The sequence below is a fragment of the Centroberyx gerrardi genome, chromosome 19 (assembly GCF_048128805.1).
Source record: "Centroberyx gerrardi isolate f3 chromosome 19, fCenGer3.hap1.cur.20231027, whole genome shotgun sequence".
Taxonomy (NCBI): Eukaryota; Metazoa; Chordata; class Actinopteri; order Beryciformes; family Berycidae; genus Centroberyx; species Centroberyx gerrardi.
In genome coordinates, this window is record NC_136015.1 from 20,993,700 (window position 1) to 21,014,501 (window position 20,802).

The 20,802-nt window shown below is 43.8% G+C and overlaps 3 protein-coding genes across 4 annotated transcripts; 2 read left to right on the forward strand and 1 right to left on the reverse strand.

The window, feature by feature from the left end:
- Positions 1–117: 117 nt before the first annotated feature.
- Positions 118–7,809, forward strand: LOC139908367 (cyclic GMP-AMP synthase). Its single transcript, XM_071895033.2, has 9 exons — positions 118–199; positions 286–459; positions 1,095–1,324; positions 1,896–2,118; positions 3,014–3,141; positions 4,701–4,854; positions 5,306–5,405; positions 5,959–6,081; positions 6,610–7,809. Exons 2-9 carry the CDS (start codon positions 330–332, stop codon positions 7,046–7,048), a joined length of 1,527 nt encoding a protein of 508 aa, XP_071751134.2. The 5' UTR covers positions 118–199; positions 286–329; the 3' UTR covers positions 7,049–7,809.
- A 456-nt stretch (positions 7,810–8,265) lies between these two features.
- Positions 8,266–12,596, forward strand: rpl11 (ribosomal protein L11). The gene is made up of 6 exons (XM_078290455.1): positions 8,266–8,345; positions 9,144–9,294; positions 10,228–10,334; positions 10,942–11,073; positions 11,893–12,003; positions 12,511–12,596. The coding sequence occupies exons 1-6, from the start codon at positions 8,340–8,342 to the stop codon at positions 12,538–12,540; spliced, it is 537 nt and encodes a 178-aa protein (XP_078146581.1). The 5' UTR covers positions 8,266–8,339; the 3' UTR covers positions 12,541–12,596.
- Positions 12,597–13,981: 1,385 nt separating this feature from the next.
- Positions 13,982–20,540, reverse strand: klhl43 (kelch-like family member 43). 2 transcript variants are annotated; one of them, XM_071895022.2, is made up of 7 exons: positions 20,505–20,540; positions 20,227–20,468; positions 19,508–19,656; positions 18,573–18,919; positions 17,034–17,333; positions 16,745–16,920; positions 13,982–16,502 (listed from the first exon to the last, which is right to left on the reverse strand). In XM_071895022.2, the coding sequence occupies exons 1-7, from the start codon at positions 20,538–20,540 to the stop codon at positions 15,704–15,706; spliced, it is 2,049 nt and encodes a 682-aa protein (XP_071751123.2). In that variant the 3' UTR covers positions 13,982–15,703. The 2 variants fall into 2 exon arrangements, with proteins under 2 accessions (XP_071751123.2, XP_071751122.2); XM_071895021.2 differs by having other exon boundaries at positions 20,227–20,540.
- Positions 20,541–20,802: the final 262 nt, after the last annotated feature.

Here is a 20,802-nt window from a genome sequence, read left to right on the forward strand (position 1 = left end):
GTGAATGGAGCAGGCAACTGAAAGAAGGCGGTATCATCAGCTCATCAGCTGACATCATGTTCGGGAAATAGAAAGTGAAGGTAAGGATAGTAGTAGAAGCTGGAGACAAAGGAGAACAGAGTCAGACAAGAACAGACTGGATTAAAAACAATAAACACATCTAAGGTCTCCATTCTCCATAAAAGCCGTCCAACCACAGGTGAGTCAAACCAGCGGATTACAGAGAGAGTTTTGATTTGATCGCACATGAACAGATTCTGTGATTGAGCATACGCTTTGTTCAAGGCTGGGGACGGTGCTGCTGTTACAAAGAGGCAAAGAGAGAGTGAATGATGGAAGGAGAGGACGGAGAGACGAGCCTCACGGAGAGAGATCAGACTGAAGAGGAGACAAATGGAGAGTTGAGTCCTCCGGTCCTGTCGCCTCCAAGGCAGCGGCAGAGACAGCAGCAAAAAGCAGGTGAAGCAGGTAACAAGAATCCGGCTTTGATATGTTATGTAAAAAAAATCATGCAACTCAATCTCAAAGTGCTTCATATTTTCACAGTTTGATTTAAGAAGTTGATTAAATTCACTCCTCTGGTTGAAATCACTACACTTTATCTGGTACTCGGGTTCAAGACTGAGACAGGGACAGCTCCTCTCATTGGCTGGGAGGTGATACTTGAGTTCAGTAAGGGCTAACATTGAAGGAGGCTGTCAGCAGCTGTTAGGTTGCTCTTATGTGGAAATGGCCTGCTGACCTCTTGTCGTTCAGTAAATGCTGAGTTGGTTTGATCCATGAATGGCGAACAGGGAAATGGAGTCCAGATATTGAGCAAGGACAGAGAGGTTTGAGGGAACATGAGATCTCTAAGGAAGCTGCTGCCCTTGGTAACACGAGTGACAGCTGTAATACTTGCAACTGAGTAGTTTGTGTGCAGGAATGCACATTTGGAAATTTTACCGATTCGCAGCCCAGCGTAGCGCAAACTTGTCCTCATGAGACAACAATGAAGAAGGCAACCAAATTAGCCTCCTAGTGACTAAAATCTGTAAGTTTCATCCCTGCTTGCGTGCTGTTTCTCTCCGTCCTGCCTCCATTTCCCTTTCCAGAGGAGGGGAGCAGGGTGGCGGAGGAGCCTGAGATCTCTCCACAGCTCGCCCGCTGGATCAGGATCAGAGCTCAGGAACTCAAGATCCGGCAGAAAGACCGGCAGTGGGCCGCAGAGCAGGTCAACGATTTCCGTGACAGCCTGCTGAAATTCCTGAAGAACAACGACGACCAGCCTTACTTCCAGTCGGCTGAGTTCCTCAACTCCGGCAGCTACTTTGAGATGCTTAAGGTAAAGGTCGTGACCGCCTAAAAGAAAAGTGATCCCTACCTGGGACACAGACACACCTGCAGACTCAGGCTTATTCTCCTTTTCAGAGGTGGCAATACATGTTGTAAACAGGTTTAAAGGTCTGCAGAGCTAGTTAATCACACTTATAAACATCATGTCGACTGAGCACACCTGACTGCCACAAGGAAACCAAGTCATTGTAAATCTATTTGTCAATCTCTTCTACCTATCTAGCGTTGTATCCTTGCACAGCGTTGGATTGAAATGACAGTTGTGTGGACAAAGAGGATCTTTGACATGATGGAGAAATGCCAAAAGTTTGAAGTCAAAGGGGTGATAATATGGTAAACTATAAAATGCAAAGTGAACACGGTCTGTCTCAAAGTTCAGATGGTGTGAAAATAGAAAATTTGACCTGATTCAAATTAAGAAAAAGACTCAACCTGTAATATAATAGCAGCAGAGGAGAGAGAGAAAGAAAGACCAAACCAGTGACGTCACAAGTACACAGCAGTGGGACTAACACTCCCTCTCTGTTTATATTTTCTTCTCTCTGTATTTCCCTCCACAGATCCACAGCCCCAATGAGTTTGACATGATGCTGATTCTCCGGCCTCCTTCGCGCCTCGTCATGACGATGCTCGACGGCGGCCTGTTCTACCAGATCGATCTCTGCCGGTCGACCCGCAGCGCCATACGGGCCTTCCTGCTGGAGAACGAGCGCACGCTCTCGGCGAGCAAGATCCTGAGCGAGACGCACCGCCTGGTCCGCAAGTTCATCAGGACCTACCGAGGTTTCTGACCACTGATTTTTCACCTTACTTTGAAGGATAATACCAGTGGGGTTTTTTTTATATATATATTTGTAACAATCATCTAGGTTGCTCCTCTCCTTTCCATTCTTTCTGGTTTGTTTTTAGGGCTTCTTCATTGGAATCATTTTCAGGCAAGGTTTGACACTATAAAAACAAAAACAACAATAAACAAGTAAAGGTTAAAAAATCTAATTACATAATGGCATGCATTGCAATATGATAGGGGAAATGTTAACTAGAAGTTGACAGTAGTAAATGGGCTTTAACTCTAAATGACACTGGTATTCTCCTTTAACTGATACTGAGCGTTGACCCGGCCAGAGAACTGAATGAGTTGTCATGACAACTGAGTGTGTTCACATATAGCCTTCTTCTTGTGTATCAAACCATATCCATTCCTAGATTGCCAAAATTACATGCAGTTGGTGCAGGGATCCTATCAGACAAGATGTTTGTCCTTAAATTTGATTTAATACAGAGGAACAACTTGGAGAGAGTGAAAATGATTATCTAGATCGCCAGTGTTTTATGCATTTGCCCACTGAGCAAATGCCTATAACCAGTGGGCACAGTTTTGAACTTTTCATAATGAATAGACAAATAGAATAAAGGCCTCTTAACCTATTTTGGAGTGCCTTGGATCTCTTTTTCCTCATTACTAGAAGACTCTTTTTTACATAGAGCACCCAATCCTACTACAGTATCTCTAACATCAGAAGCCAAGAAGCGCTACAGTCTCTGTTTTTATACAATTGTCTGTTTGGCTGAGGGGTGACACTGACCACACTGAGGACTCCTGCGGGTCCTGAACCCCACTTTGGGAACCCCAGGATCAGGCTGCTCATGACATGTCTGTCTGCGGTCACTTTCCCAGTGCCTGATGAACGCTGTCGCTGGGTGGTGAACAGGAAGCGGCCCAACTCCCCGGCTGTGACTCTGTCCCTGTTCAGGACCGACAGCAGTGAGGAGCTGATCTCTGCAGACGTGGTTCCTGCTCTGGAGGTAAAGAGTTCATCCATTCACACCATGGGAGATTCAGGAGTAATGAAACCTGTTAGTGGAAAAAGAAAATCCACAGTACTCAGATTACACTGTTGAAAAAAAGAAATAATTACTCATTTGGATTACTCAAAAACCTGATTGTGGGATTATAGACACAACAATCCAGGCTCATTTCTGTATAAATGTGCAGAAATTATACATAAATGTACAATTTACAAGCACATCTGTACCTTCTGCACATATATTTCATACATATGTTTCCTCCAGCTGGAACTCTGATTGTGTGAACAGCTCAAAACGCATCAATTCACGTCTGAATACATTTCAGCATATCTCTCCTCCCATCTCTGCCCTTGATAATTTGAATAGCAACGCACACTTTCATATCTGCTTCAACTTGTAAAGAACGACGCTCCAGCTTTATTTATTTATTAGCTTACTTTATTTCAGTGTTTTCAGTTGTTGTAATTATTTGTTTTTATCATCCTCAGTGTTGTGTATTTGTCTTAATCTTATCTGTTCACTGCTGCTGCAAAGATCCAATTTAGTAAAGACTGTTAGTTTTCCAGCACTAACTTTGTAAAGAAAATGGCAATACTACTAGCATTATCATTATCATTATCATTTCTACTACTACTACTACTACTATTATTACTGTTTCTATTATAGTAGCAGTAGTAGTAGCCTAGTAGTAGAGGTAATAATAGTAGTAGTAGGCATAGTAGTAGTAGTAGTGATAGTAACAGTAGTAGTAGTAGTAGTAGCAGTATTAATGGTAATAGCAGTAGTCGTGGTAATAGTAGTAGTAGTAGTGATAGTAACAGTAGCAGTAGTAGTAGTAGTAGTAGTAGTAGTATGGTAATAGCAGTAGTCATGGTAATAGTAGTAGTAGTAGTGATAGTAGTAGTAGTAGTAGTAGTAGTAGTACTAATGGTAATAGCAGTAGTAGTGATAGTAGTAGTAGTAGTAGTAGTAGTAGTAGTAGTATTAATGGTAATAGCAGTAGTCATGGTAATAGTAGTAGTAGTGATAGTTGTAGTAGTAGTAGTAGTAGTAGTAGTAGTAGTAGTAGTACTAATGGTAATAGCAGTAGTCATGGTAATAGTAGTAGTAGTGATAGTTGTAGTAGTAGTAGTAGTAGTAGTAGTAGTAGTAGTAGTAGTAGTAGTAGTAGTAGTAGTAGTAGTACTAATGGTAATAGCAGTAGTCATGGTAATAGTAGTAGTAGTGATAGTTGTAGTAGTAGTAGTAGTAGTAGTAGTAGTAGTAGTAGTACTAATGGTAATAGCAGTAGTCATGGTAATAGTAGTAGTAGTGATAGTAGTAGTAGTAGTACTAATGATAATAGCAGTAGTCATGGTAATAGTAGTATTAATGGTAATAGCAGCAGTCATGGTAATAGTAGTAGTAGTAGTACTAATGATAATAGCAGTAGTCATGGTAATAATAGTAGTAGTAGTAGTAGTAGTAGTAGTACTAATGATAATAGCAGTAGTCATGGTAATAGTAGTAGTAGTAGAGGGCCTTTAATCAGCTCCTGTGTCTCCTCCTGTGTGCAGGTCCACTCCTCTCAGGCTTGGCCCCTGGCGGCCCGTAACGGCCCCGATGTGGACGACTGGCTGGGGAAGAAGACTCGCCAAGAGATTAAAAGCTTGGCCTGCTTCTTTGTACCTAAGAGACTCAAAGGGCGCAACCTCAGTGAGGCGGAAAAGGGTGAGAGAAATCTCAACCTGTTGCTGTCTATGAGCAGAAATGAGATGGACAGAAGACAGAAATCATTAATAAAACAACTTTATTCATCCTTGGAGGGTTTTGCTGAGCATGTACGTTCTGTTTTGGTACTGTGCTGCCTCAAAATCATACAGTGATGAGTAGATAATGACTGAATTTTAATTTTGGGGTGAACTATTCCTCTAATGGTAGTTGTTGAAGGAGGGGGGAGCATTACTCAATCCCTTTTCCCATCGAGATTCCCAGATTCCCAGCTGGTTCAGGAATTTGAACAAATGTCCTTCAAGTCCACTTCTCCAAACTTCTCCAAACTTCAGAAACATATGACTTCTGTTCAGCTAAAGTAGTGTGTAGTGTGTTAAGTATGTGTGATTTCATATACAGCCCATATGTGTTTTGACATTGTTAGATTTGTTTTGTCTTTCTCTACCAGAGAGTTGGAGGATATCTTTCTCTCACATTGAGAAGAAAATCATCAGGTCTCATGGCAACAAGAAGACCTGCTGTGAGAGCACAGCCACCAAATGCTGCCGGTGAGACTTGATGCTGCTTAACGGGTCTCTCTGTGTGACTGACGGCACAAAATATATAAATAAATAAATACAAACAATTGAAAGGTCACTGGTTTGATCGACAGCCATGTGAACTGTCAAAGTGTCCTTGGAAAAGAAGCAGCACAAGCCTTTTGGTCCCTTAGACTTGTGACTCACTATAAAATGTTTAATATCAAGAGTTTATAACAATGAAGGATTTAATTCCAAAATGCTATATGTCTGTTTTGAAAAAAAAAAATCCGGTTCTTGTTCAAATCTTCATGTTGGTTGCTCAATATTTCACAAATGCAGCTGATTAAGTCATCAGAACTGTATTTAGTAAGCAAAGGTCCTCATATAACCAATAACCAGAGGTGGGGACTCAAGTCACATGATTTGGACTCAAGTCACAGTTTTAATTGCTTGAGACTTGACTTGATGCATGAAGATAATACTTAAGACTTGACTTCTGCTGACTTGGGATTTGGCTTGGACTTGTACTTTGATGCAATGTTTATACAGGAAGTGATTTAGTCTTCTTGTTCTCTGACAGTAAACAGTGTCTCAAGCTGCTCAAGTGTCTGATCGAGGGCCTGAAGCAGCGTTTCCCTCGGCAGCTGGACGGCCTCTGCTCCTACCACGGCAAGACCGCCTTCCTGCACACCCTGTCCATCAGGTACCTGGGCCTCCAACATTCTTCTTCTTAACCTCCTTCTCCTTCTCCTTCCTCTTCTCCTTGTTGTTGTTGTTGTTGTTGTTCTTCTTCTTCTTCTACTTCGCCTTGTTGTTCTTCTTCTTCTCCTCCTTTTTCTCCTTTGTCTTCTTTTTCTCCTTTGCCTTCTTCTTCTTTTTATCTTTTTATTATTATATTTTAGTAGTAGCAGGAATAGCAGTAGTAGTAGTAGTAGTAGTAGTAGTAGTGGTACTAATAGTAGTAGGAGGAGGAGGAGTAGTGGTAGTAGTAGTAATCTTAGTAGCCTAGTAACCATTCAGTCTCTCCACCTCACCGTCTCTCTACCAGTTAGTCAGTTTCTCCATGTCTCTGTCTCTGTCTATTTGTATATATATCTTCATTGTTTTTATGTATTTTATGTTTTTTAGTATGATCTATCGTCTTAAGAGTTGCACTGAGGCAAATTCCTATCAACATTGTTGACGAGGTAATAAATGATTGAACATCGCCTGTCTGTCTGTCTGTCCTCAGGTTCAAAGACTCCATGTGGGCTCGCCGCCAGCTGCCCAACTGCTTCCTGCTGCTCCTCGGGGCTCTGGAGGGTCACGCCCGCAGCGGCCTCCTGCCTCACTTCTTCGTCCCCGACTGCAACCTCTTCTCCCCGGCCGCCTTCCCCCGCAGGACGCTGGTGTTTCTAAGCCGGGCGCTGGAGGAGCAGAGGAGGGAGGGCCTGCCGCTGCTGAAGCCCCCTGCTCCCGTCCCGCCTCTGGCACTTGGCCCGGTGAGCCCGGTGAGCCCGGTGAGCCCAGCGAGCCCGGCGGCCGGTTCGGATACATCCACTGAAGACAGCCGTCCCGTTTCACAGCTCCAGACCAGAAGTCCAGAAGTCCACTCTCTGAATGCTGGGTTTATCATGAAAATACTCCTTCCATTTGCCATAGTTTTGATTTCTGTCCTATTTATTGTGTAAGGGACAATATGAGGACATACACTGAATGTACAAACACACTTACTTTTTTCATGAAGTACACTGATGAGGTGAATCCCTTATTGATTTCTTGATTAAATCTACTGTATATCAATCACAAAGGAGCAGATGTAGAGAAAGAGAAGCAGACAAGTTACAGATGGAAGACAACGGACATGTGGATTGTGCAAAAGGGGCTGCAGCTCAGTTTCAGGAAGGTGTTCCTAATGTTTTGTACATTCAGTGTATTTGCAGACTGTGAATAGGAGAGAGACGATGATAATGATGATATCTTGTCATATCCAATACAATGAGGAATCTTTTAACAATTTGTGATGTTAATTAGAAAGAACTACTTTCATGATGTTTGCCTTTTGCATGTTTTTTCCCCCAAAATGTCTTTATAATGGCCATTCTTCCTTTGGTTAATGTGCTTCCAAACAGACAAAACTTTAGGAAATTATCACACATTTGTCTCACATTTAAATTCCACAATTCAGATCAGCAACAGCCAGATTTTGTCCCTGTGAGTTTCTGGTTTATGTAAATGTCTTTTGTCTTGAATTGCTTTGCTTGTGTTTTGGTTTTGACTGTTCTTTTTTTTCTCTCATCTTTTCTTTTTACTGAAATGTATTCTGGTACTATTATGTGGTATTTATTTTATTTATTATTTTTTATTTATTTACATTCAGTGTACAGGGCTCTTGTAAAAGGAAATCATCATTTCAATAGGATTTCCCTGATTGAATAAAGGTCTTAAATCGGTGGATTAGGATTATGACTATGTCGTCTTGTTGATGTAATACGAAATAAACAATAAAAAAGTGGTGTACTAGCTATTGTAGTTCAACTGTGTGTGTGTGTGTGTGTGTGTGTGTGTGTGTGTGTGTGTGCGCGCGTGCCTGCGTGCATCTAGATAGATAGATAGATAGATAGATAGATAGACCTCTGTGGCAAAAGCAATAAACAGGGTGAAACACGATAGTAACGATAGTAAACATTATGTAAAATTAGTTATTTGTTTATAATATTATATAATATAATACAATATAATATAACATAGTATAACATAATATAAAATAATATAAAATAATATAAAATAAAATAAAATAATATAATATAATATAATATAATATAATATAATATAATATAATATAATATATATAAACTGTTTGTGCGTAAAGCGGAACCCTTAAGTGTTGCTTTGCGATGTTCCCTCGAGCCTGTTTGCAGTGAACACTCTCCTATAAATGCCTCGCGCCGGAAACGTAACGTCCTCTTCTAGTGATCAAACATGGCGGTGAGTACGAAGCCCCATCATATGACGGCGACAGTTGTGATGTTGGCATTGAAATCCATAATCATCGGAGTTATAAAATCATCATGACCGCCATTTGATGTACAGTGGCGTCTATTTTCATGTGTCCGATTAAACTAATGTCGCATTTTGTCCATAACGTGATTGGAAACCGTTAAAATCGGACATTGAGCCATGCTAACATGCTAGCTACCGCATAGACTGCCTCCTTCAAGTTTCCCCCCAGTTGTGGTTATATTCTGTTGGAAAACACATACGATTACATTGGCATAATGACACTTTAGCCATACTGTAGACGTATCTCCTGATAGTACCTGTTTCCGTGGTGTTTTAAAGTGTAAATACGGTTTCGGGGCTTGTCGGTAATATTTAGCAGCGGCAGCACAGGGGATATGTACGGACATGCCCGGCGACTGGCGTGCTTTGGTCTGGCAGTGTTGAGAGTTGAGATACAGAGCAGTAACTGGGACCCTGGAGCTTGTAGTGAATAATATTTCGTTAGTGTTTAGTTCAGGCTTTCATCAGCTGTTTGATAGTTTTAGTGAACGTCAGTCTGGCTCGCTTGTTAGCCTGTTAGCTTAAGTTAGGCAGCCTAGTAGGAAGCTAGCTTGACAAACATGTCAGTAGCAGTTGACAAGGTATGAGATCTCTTCAACTAGCTAAAGCTGCTTCTGTTTAGTTACCCAAGTTTTCCTCTTATGTTACTTTTGTTTACTGTAGTTAACATTACATCTGTGGACAGATTTTAATCATCTTTATGTACTGCCATTTTGTCTGCAGGACCAGGGTGAAAAGAAGGAGAACCCCATGAAAGAGCTCCGCATCCGCAAGCTCTGCCTGAACATCTGTGTTGGGGAGAGTGGAGACAGACTGACCCGGGCTGCTAAGGTGCTGGAGCAGCTCACAGGACAGACCCCTGTGTTCTCCAAGGGTGGGTGTCTCTTATAATATGTGACATGTTGTGTGTGTGTTCAGGTGCTGGTGGGAATGTCCGACATCCGGGTCTTCCAAGTTGGCTGCTAATCGGTGTTGCATTCATGTGCTGTTTTGTTGGAAAATCAAACCTGGAAGACAAACTATAAACATGGATATCCTGCAGTTCAACAGTCTGTTTCTGTAAACGCCTTTAAGCAAATGTTAGTTTGTTATGGTGTTTAGTCGGGCCATCTACAATCGTGTAAGAAAAGTGCATCTATATTACTGTTTTCTTACCGATGACTGACATAAAACTTAGATTTTCTGCCATGTTGTGACGGTTAAAGGTCACCATTGCGACATAACTTGGAAACTCAGGTAGAACTCCCGTTCCTACTTCATCCGACTCTGGAGGGCCTTCATTTCCAAGTAGAAAATTTGGTTATCCGATAGCACATGAATGCACAAATGGTAGATGGGAGGCAGGGCCTGAACTCTGGAAGCAATAATTAACAGAGATCATCTGTAATTTGATGCTTCCTTAGTGTACTGCAGGTATAAGATTTGAAGCCGTGACAGTACAGCAGTCTCAGAAACCTCATGCCTGTTTGGGTGCCTTGGCGCTCTGAAATCAAGCATAGGGTGGACTGGTCAAGGTGGTTTGACATGCTGGTTAACATTTTGTGTGTGTGTTAGGTTGTTCAAAACATCTGATGTTTCCAGTGGTTTTTGCCTGTTTTTTGCACATCTGAAGAACAGGCAAAAGGGGAAAACACACTGAAAATGGACAGTTCTTACACTCAAGTCAAGCAGTTATTGGTGCTTTTGACTGTTACCTTTATTATCTTGTGGGGCAGCAGATTGGCCTAACCGTCCCCCGCTGCTGAAGTATCCTTGAGCAAGATAACTGAACTGAACCTGTGGCAACTTTCTTTCTTCTCCCCTGCAGCCCGCTACACTGTGCGATCCTTTGGCATCCGTAGGAATGAAAAGATTGCTGTCCACTGCACCGTCCGTGGAGCGAAGGCAGAGGAGATCCTGGAGAAGGGACTCAAGGTCAGGAAGCCATGTTGACCTGAAGTGCCGTCTGTTTAATATTCCTTCTCAGGATTTTTGCTGAGTAATCTGTGAAGCATAGTCAAGTTTATTTATGCAGCCCCTTTTTTATTATCACAAGTATTCCTCCAAAGGGCTTTAAATATCATATTATATACGTCATGATGTGTTTTGGCCATTGTAGCTCAATGGCCAGACCATAAAACTGTAAAGGTTAGGTGTTCTCTTTTCACTGGGCCCGCCCATGCTAGCAACCAGTTGACCTCTTCTGAATAAACAGGCTAGTTATGTGTTTGTTTATTTTTACATATCGGTACCACAGTGGCTGTTGGGTATAAAGTACAGGCAATGAATGTACATGAAAGACTCAAGCTGATTTTGGTCTGCAGCTTAAGCACTTTCTTTTTTTATTGAACATCTGAACTTTATGTGGCCCTTGAGTATCAGATCGATTTAACAAAATTCAAAGCAAGCGTGATGTGAGTAGTTTGCAGTAATTGAGGTGGGACATGGTGATAACAGCAGCATGATGGACTGGAAATTGACTAGAATATGAAACTGTTTTGCTGCTTTGAAGTGACGCCGCTCTTCATCCTCCTGTCTCCAGGTGCGTGAGTACGAGTTGAGGAAGAACAACTTCTCTGATACTGGGAACTTCGGCTTCGGCATCCAGGAGCACATCGATCTGGGCATCAAGTACGACCCCAGCATCGGCATCTACGGACTGGACTTCTACGTGGTGAGTGGCCCAAGATATCTTTGGTCAGACTAGTTAGGTGGAGGTGTGATGGGTTGTTGAAATTGGTGTGAATTCAGTCGGGTCTTGCCAGTGCACTGGTTTCATTATATATGATGTGAAATAGATAATAATAGGGATAGATCTGAGCTGTGTGGATAATTGGTGGCGTTAGTAAAATGGACCAGATACCAGAATTCTCCTCCACTATTGTAATTTGAGCTTCATCCTGTCCCAAAGTATTCCCACTGCAATTTAAGGCTTCAGGTGGTTATGAAATACTTGGAAGTACATCCAGGTTTTATAGCTGCAGTGAAATGTGGTTTAGTATTTCTCAGGTTAAACGAAATGGGTTGTCCCAACATCCTGAAGTTGTACCAGTTAACAGTTCTGAGCCTTCGAAAGGCAGGGCTTGTATTTTTGTTCCCAGGATGTTGGGAGTTTTTTTGTTTTGTTTTTTTAAGCCTGGTTAATCAAAACTTGTCACAGGCACAAATCACATGTTTCACTGAAGGCTTTGTAATTTACAAGGTTTTATTGTGTTTTGAGTGTTGCACGATCAAGGATTGCAGAGAAACTGCAGCTGATTAATAGGTGTTGTAGAAGATGACAAAAAATTAAATTGTACAGCTTGAGTGAGATTGGACCCATTTTGGCCCAGTTTACAGTACATTTGCTAAGCTAATGATAAGCTTAAAATTACAACAGATCTAAAAAATGCTCATGGTTTTGGAGTATCTTCGTATAATGGAGAAGCATTTGGTCAAAGAATGAGGTGAAAGTTTTTGTTTTCTGACCCGCTCTCTCCCTCTGTCTGGTCAGGTCCTGGGCAGACCCGGTTTCAGCATCGCTGACAAGAAGCGGAAAAGAGGCCGCATCGGTTACAAGCACCGCATCCGCAAGGAGGAGTCTATGCGCTGGTTCCAGCAGAAAGTGAGTATTATGTTGAAGTGTCCGACTCTGAATGGGGTCAAAACCTCAGGGCTAGATGCTTGTAGGCTGTCGCTGATGTGAGATCATGAAAAGTGTTATATTGGCAGATTTAGCGACTCCTTTGTAGAAATTGGAAACTAAATAATTGGCTCTGATAAAACTGGAGTATTAAAATTAGTCGATTCCATCTCACTGCTTGTTCTAAGCGAAACAAATTATGGTCTAGTATCTGATTTGAAACATTAGATCATGACAGTGTAACATAAAACCCTCAAATAGGTTCACAAACAGAACTAATCAACTTATCAATTTGTAGTTTGGTATTAGAGTTTCATTAGTGGCCAATACTGCAGCATTCCACGGCTCCATCCAGAGCTGAAATGTTCCTTACAGAATCAGATTTTGAAAGCAGGACAAAGTCGTGTTGCATTTTAATTTGTCTGCTAAAATACTGTTGAGCACAATCTCATACTTGTCTCCCTTTCCCCTCCTCTTCCCTCTCTTTAGTACGATGGCATCATCCTCCCCGGCAAGTAAAGGACCACCTTTTTGACGTTGTTTGTAACAAACTAATAAAATGGAAAAAAGGCCAATCTTGTTCTGTGTGGTTACTGGGATAAAGTCCTTCACTGGTGGCATTTTAGTGGTTTCCAGCTGTTGGTGGTTAAAGTGCAGGCAGCTTGTACAGCTGCTGTGGGTTGTGTGAAGTGATACTAGGTCTTTCACCTGGAACCACACGGGGGCAGTAGTAGCCAGTGAGCTGTTTTGTGAGGTTGGTGCCATGTGGTTTTTGAAGTGTAGCTGGTGAGATCGGTGCTATTTTGAGGCCTTGGATGACACTGAATCATCTCACATTTAAAGACCCAGTGAGTAGACGAGTATATACATGTGAAGGGATGTCTCCATACCGTAATTGGAAGACTCATTTCAGCTGTGACAGTTCATTCTGAAATGTATCCTAATGAACCATGCCATTATTGTAGTATTATGTAGTATACATGAGTGTGTAGAAAGAAAGGATGACTGTTGCGTCTCGGTATTAAAGTAACTAATGTTAAGAGGTAAAAGTTCAGATTGTCAGATACTACAGCTATACAACCCGCACTAGAGGAAACCTGGTAAACTGGCAGGTAACCAAGACGAGGCTCGGGGAGTGAGGACACGGTCGATATGGAAACGTGAAAGTGGGCTTGAAGTGAGGAAAAATTCACTGTCAAGTTTCTTTATCAGTTTTTTGTTTGCAGCCAAGCTCAGTGATGCACTAAATAAAAAGAAGAAAACCAAAAACTTTAATGGGTTTAAAATAATCATGAGGCTGACTAACGCACACAAAGTAAACTTTACTTTCTTGAAAAGACCCTATTTTCTTACAAATAACGATAATGTATACTCTCAACTCATCGATTTCAATCAGATTTAAAACAATTAAATTAATTTAGGTTGGTTTATTGTACTAATGGAGGGGAGGGATTGCCTGATATTTGTGTTTCTATTTTGTCAAGTAGCCTCTGAATTCATAAATCAAATGTAATTTCTCAGCTGTCCATGTCTCATGTAGTTCTTCAGACAGGGAAGACCGAACAGTTATCACTGGACTGGACTTATTCAGATCTCCAAATATTGTGTTACTGTATGTATAGCAAGTCAGGTCATTTTAGGTAATATAAGACACCTTTGGTCCTCAGTCTCACATACCTGTGCTGCATTTATATGCTGGTGGGAAAGTCCGACATCTGGGAAACTTGATTTTTCAGCCATGCCGAGAAGGTCAAAGGTTATTTATCATAACTTAGAAACTCGAGTATGAAAATTTTGTGCAACTTCATCATTCGACTTTAAATTTCCAAGTAGGAAATTCATTTTTCCGATAGCACCTGAATGCAGCGCTAGTCTCTCTTCTTTCTGTGTCAGATGGCCTACAATTCCCAGCAGCACACCCTGAACATATAAAAAGGAAATAAAGGCAGAGAGAATGAGCTTTGTTTTGATCAGATTGGCTTTATTCAGTGAAACCCTCAGGCTTTGCTGTCAGACACTCAAACACCGGCAGCTTCATCTAGCAGCAGGAAGGAGACAAATACAGAGGGATTCAGCCAATCAAACGAGCCAGATTAGCCTCATTGTATCATAATTTAATGACTTGAGACAGAGTCCACATTGTTAATCGTTTCCTCTCAATATGATCCATAACCCTTAGCAGTTTGTCTTTCCACCTACTGGAGTTTCACCGGTTCTTCAGTTGGTTGGAAATCAGTTTCTTTAAAAATTAGAGGATGAGGACGGCAAGATGATGAAACACAAACACAGGTGAGTAGGTAAGGCTTTCTTTTTCTTTTTTCTCTTTTCCCTTCATTTTTCAGATTTTTCTGTATTTTTCAGATTTTATGCTCTTTTTTTTTTTTAAACCAAAAATGCTTGTGCGAATAATTTTATTTTATTCTCCGTCATCTTTTGGCCAAACTTGCCTGCGTTGTTGATTTCACACCGCCATCCTCTCGTCTTCACCCATCCCTTCTTTCTGCTCCATTGCACTTAAAAAACATGTTTAAACACTACATCAATAACTTTTTTTGTATATTAATTTTGTCACAGTTGAGCTACACTACATCTGACAAACATATACAGTATATAAATAATACAATAAACACAGGTATGTTCATTGCGGACCTGTTTCTATCCTCATGAGAAATGTTTCAAGTTTGTTTTTGAAGTATGGTGTTATTGCAGTATTTTGCCAAAAACACTACATGGCTCAATTCCTAAAGGCCACACACACTCCTGTCATTCGCTCTGCAACACAACACACTCCATACACACTTTCAGACACACACACAGTCACACACTTGTTGTCACAGTCACACACCATCCGCTCTACCTAGATACATCTTTGTACACGCACTGCTCACGGATTCACAGTCGTCTTGACGCTCTCCAGCCTGCTTCTACCCAAATCACCAAATATACAGCACTTTGACCTATGGCATCCTAACAAAGCTAGTTCCCATCTCCCTCATCCTCCCCTCTCTACACCTCCACCTGCTCAGCTCTCCATTTCACCCCTCCTCCACCTGTTTTCCCTCCACTTCCCATCCCTCCAGACCCTCCTGAGACCATGTAGGACGCTGCAGGCTCTCTTTTCTGTTTGCACAACCAGATCCTGACACAAATACATGGGTATACACTTGGATATGGCAAAATGTGGCACTTGCCATCGACTAAGACACTTGAGATTTCATCATTATAATGGAGAACAAAAAATCTATTTGGAAGCAATATAAACAAATCACAATAGGGAGCATTCAGGACCAAAGCTCTGTCTGAGCTGATAATTTATCACAGTGACACGATAATAATATCATCAGTCATTGCTCCACTTTGTCCTCAGAATGCCTATCTTGTCGATACAGTATATGTATTATGTATATTTGATGGTATATGATGGCATGTAAAGCCCTTTGAGACTTGACTGTGGTAAAGGGCTTAAACTAGACTAGACTAGAATAACTGATAACTCAAATTAAGTCGTATTTATAGGCATATTTGGGTGTTTTGGTGGTCGGATAAATGATATTAGATGCAGGGACTTTGCCATAGTTTTAGGGTTTAGTGAACTGCGCAAACAGAAAACAGAGCAGATGGTCCAGATGTTCTCATCAGGTTACCATCTCTCCTCACTTCTAGTCTCTCTCCATCTCTCTCTCTAGGCGGTGATGATCTGTGGTGGAGCCACGCTGCTCTCTCTGCTCCTGTTCTTCCCAGGCTGTTGCTGCTCTTCGTGGGCCGGGGTGTTGCGGTGCTGCTGGCGGCGCGGCGCGTGGCGCGGCGGCAGGGTCAGGGTGCAGCAGGACACTCCCACCGTGGGCTCGGGCAGATCCTCTGCCGCCGACCAGCTGTCTGTGGCGGGGTCGTACCTCTGCACGGCCGCCTTGTAGCGCTTCTCCGCCTCGTTCCAGCCTCCCAGCAGGTAGAGCTTCTCGGCCAGCGGCGACAGGCCGGCGGTGCTCACGCCGAGAGGGAGCGAGGCCGCGCGGCTCCACGCTCCGCTCTCCGGCGAGAACACCTCCACGGAGAGCACGTCCACGCGCTCGCCGCCCGGTCCCAGCTGGCTCCCTCCCACCACGTACACCTTCCCCCCCAGGGTGGCGGAGCAGTGCCAGCCGCGGGGCGTCTCCAGCGGGGCCTTCTCCGTCCAGGAGTCGGACTCGATGTTGTAGCACGCCACCGAGCGGGAGTAGGCGCAGTTGATGTAGCCGCCGCTCACCAGGATGTCTCCGGAGGGCAGGGTGGCGCTGGAGTGGCAGCAGCGGGGCACCTCCATGGGCGCGCGCATCTGCCAGGTGTTGGAGGAGGGCAGGTAGCTCTCGGTGGTGGCCAGCAGGCCCTCCACGTTGCGGCCGCCGATGGCGAACAGGCGGCCGCCGGTGGCTGCCAGGGAGAAGTGGGTGCGGCGCTGGCGCATGCTGGCCAGGTGGAGCCAGGTGTTGAAGCGAGGATCATATCTGATGGAGGCAGGGCACAGAGAGGAGAAGAATTATGAGCTTGTGTCTGATCATACAATGTTTCTGTGGATCTGTCAGCTGGAGTTGTAACTTCTGAGGCAGTATAATGATATTTCCACTTTCCCATAGTCTAACAACTGTTTGGGTCAAAGTGCACATTCACAAAATGGGCAGCTCTCTATAAAACTTGACAAAGACTATTATAGCCTTCTTATTCCATATTCCTGTGGCCTGTTATCTACCTGCTGAGGGTGCTGACAGCGTGCTTGGCCTGGTTGCGGGCGTCGTTCTGGTCCTCTCCTCCTGCCACGTACAGGAAGCCGTCCATCACAGCCACGCACTGGTTGAAGCTCTTAGCAGGCAGCTGGGACAGGTGGCGCCAGGTGGCTCCTCCCTCACGAGGGTCTCTCCACAGCACCTGGGGACAGGGGTCAAAGGTCACTGAGCAGATGCTTTTGCCTTCTCTTCGGTTTCATGTTCAATTACACTCTCTCTTCTTCTATCTCTCTCACACACACACACACAGCTCACCTCTCGGCTGAGGGCGCGCTCGGTGATGGAGGGGCGGCCGCCGACGGTGAGCAGGGTCTGCTGCCCGCTGCGGACCTGCGTGCGGCGGGACTGCAGGGTGTTCTGCTGGTAGGGCAGCAGGTGGTAGTTCATGGCGTCCACCAGCAGGCGGTGACACTGAGGGTCCAGCATCATGCGGGCGACCGGCTGGATCTGGCTCACCAGCTCGCTGGCGGGGATGGTCTCGAAGCGCACGTAGGACAGCAGCTCCGCGGCGTGAACCTGACGCGTCGGGTCGAAGTCCAGCCACTTCATGGTCAGCTGTGGAGGGAAATGGTTTAGTGAATGAGAGTAAACGCAAAATGCAACAGAGCCAGTCTCACAGATATGGATTACAAGTTACTTCGTCAATAGCTTTTGTTTTTTTGACAAAGTATTTTAGGGTGGATTTTTCCTTTAAGTTTGTTAAGCTTAAAGAGGCATTTCACCAAAATTGACATTTAAGGCAATTATTAAACAATTGTTTTACATCTACGGGAACATGACTGTCCAAAAGATTATCTTTCAACTATGTCAGGCGATTTTGATGGTGTCATAGGATTGTCAAAACTCATATGACAGAAAACGTCTACTTTTGTAGAGTAACAACCTAAAAGTCAATATTGGGGGAATAACACATTCAGATCTCCATCAAATCTCCTGTTGGTAAAGACTTGGCACAGGAGTTGTCTGTGGAACCATTTAGAAAACAGTTGGTGAACTGTTGGTTCACTCAAAAGGAAGCGATAAAAAACCTTGACTGGGCTGAATGAAATTGAGTGAGTTATACTTAGTCTCACATTTGGTCCCGTTTATAAATACAACCATCGCTGCTTCCCTCTCCGCCAGCCGCTCGGCTATTTGGGTCTGTGATGGTGCTGCATATTAATAAACGAGCTATCTTGCATACAGTGAGTTATACTTGGGATTTCTGTTCACAGCAGACCTGCAGGTGACTGGCTTGGGTTCACGGATCTGTGTTATGCTCCGAACAGCTGGTCTGGGGTCTGTTTTTAGGTCTGGCTGAAAATAACGGTGGGTGCAGGACATAGGGCAGCCTCCTAGAAGACCCGGCATTTCTACTCAGGATATGAGAACTGATTGCTGTATCAGTTCCTAGTGTGGAGGGTTCATACTGCTGAGCTGAATAAAATCAAAAGTGAGCTGAATTCAGTTTTCACTAATTCTGGATCCTAACTGCTTACATCTTATCATAAAGAATTTGAGTAGGTGCAGATAAAAAGGGCTAGGTGAAATTCACTTTCAAGCCAATTCAAAGTCAATTCATGAGTCTTCAGTCCTATCAATTTCTTTACAGTTTCAATATAAGAACTTTTTTTCATGGCAAAACCTTTCAAATTTGAGGAAAATCTATTATCCCCTTGGAAGAATCTGACATGAATTCAGGAGAAGTGAAGAAAAATAACTAAAATTCAAAATGTCAGCCTATCGCCCTTTAACCCAATTTCTAAGGTAAACCCTCCAACCTTTGACCGTTGAAGTTGACCTTTGACCTCTCACCTGGAAGGCGGTGACCTCGGAGGGCAGCATCAGCCCGTCGTCCTGCAGGAAGGCGGAGATCTGCTCCAGGGTCAGCTGGGTGAACAGCGGCGTCTCCGAGAACTGCACGAAGTTGTCCAGGACGAAGCGGCGGGCGGCGTCGCGCACCGGCAGCAGGCCGTAGGCGGCGGCGATGTTCCAGATGTAGACGCAGGTCTGGACGTTGAGCTCGGCCAGCAGGAAGTCCATGCACATCTTGAGCAGCTGGGGGATCTGCAGGGTGGCGGCGGCCGAGACGGTGCAGCCGATGGTGTAGAGGGACATGTGGACGCGGCCCAGATAGGCAAAGGTGATGACGTTGGCCAAACCTGAGAGGGAGGGAGGGGCGTTCAACTTGACTGGAGTCAAACCTGAGGCTCCCGCACGGGAAACCACACAAGACAAAACAAGGTCTGGCCAAGGGAGATGTTTAGGCTTACATGGTCTCAGGCACACTACCAGAGACTCTGCCTACTCTGCCATGGATGGATGGATGGATGGAATATCCTCCTCTAGATATGACTAAAAGACTGAAGGCTGGTCTCTAACAACCCTGAACGTTCTCATTCTCCCTTGATATTTTTAACAGTTTTAGTGGTATTTTTAAAGCTTTCTCCATGTGTTATCGTTGAGTGAATGTTTGGCCTGTGTGAATTTAAATTTGTTTTCTTCTACGCTGGTCTGCACAAAGCAAATTTCCATTCATGGACAATAAAACGCCTTCTATTCTATGAGAAGATTGATGGAAAAGTTGATTCATGGATGGATTGGTGGATGGATAGATGCAGTGATCGACTGAAGAATGGACAGACGATTTGAACGAAAAAAAACAGGTGAGGGCAACATTATGAATCTACGATTTGCTTATGCACTGTTGACTTAATAGAGATTTAAATGGTTGATCAATAAAGGCCTACCCAGCGGGGAGAGGGAGGGCAGCTCCAGGCGCTTCATCCCGGGGTCCTTGGCCAGGATCTCCCTGAAGTACTGGCTGACGGAGGAGATGACCAGCTTGTGGACGTCGAAGGCCTTGGTCTTACAGGCCAGCTCCAGGTCAGTCAGGAACCTGAGGAGGAGAGGAGAGAGGAGGAGAGAAGAGACCAGACAAGTGGAGAGGAGGGGAAGAGAGGAAAGGAAAAGAGAAATCAAATAGTTCAATAATACTGTACAGGAATTGGCTATAATACACGATGGAATGATGGATGACATGATACTATATGATACGATATGATACGATGATATGATACAATATATGATATGATACAATATGATACAATACCATACGATATGAGAAATATATGAAAAATCAAATTATTCCTTCCATAATACTATACAGGAATTGGCTATAACGCACCCTGATGGATGACATGATACAATATGATATGATGCAGTACAATATACTGTATATGATACAATACCATACAATATGATATGATATATGTTAAGCTATGATAAATTAAATGATATGATACAGTACGATACGATATGATATATGATACGATACGATATGATCCAATAAAAAAAGATACGATATGATGCGATACGATATGATGTGATACGACATGATGCGACACGACATGATGCATTACAATAAGACTCATGACAGTATGTTACGATGCGACGCAGCAGCCCCTACCTCTCCTGCCGCATCTTGCTGAGCTCCTCCAGCAGGGCGTTCCCGTGCAGGGGGCGGGTCAGCTCGCTGCCCAGGCCCAGGCCGCGCTCCCCGGGCTTGATGACGGGCGGCGGCAGCGGCAGGTTGAGGCTGTTCAGCTGAACGATGTCCAGCGCCGCCATCTGCTCGATCTTCTTCGCCCCGCTCTCCACCACCACCACGCCGTCGCCGCGGCTCTCCACCTTCAGCGGGGCGGGGACGGGCTCCATGTCGACCTGAGCGATGGTTTCCACGGCGACCTTCTTCTGACGCGGGGCCTTCTTCTTGGGGGCCATAGCTGTTGATTGTTTTGTTTCTTTCTTAGGTTTCAGTTAACTGCAGTAAGCGGTTTTCTAGGTACAGTGGGTCTCTTCTGAGTTTGATTACCTGACAGACAAGGACACTGGCTCACTTGCTAACAATCCAACTGATCAACAAAATGACAAAATTGTCTGTTTCCTGACACTGAGATAAGCACTGACTTCCTTTCACTGACAGAAAAAAACACAAGCACTCTGCTGCTCTCTCTCTCTCTCTCTCGCTGAAACACTGAGGCAA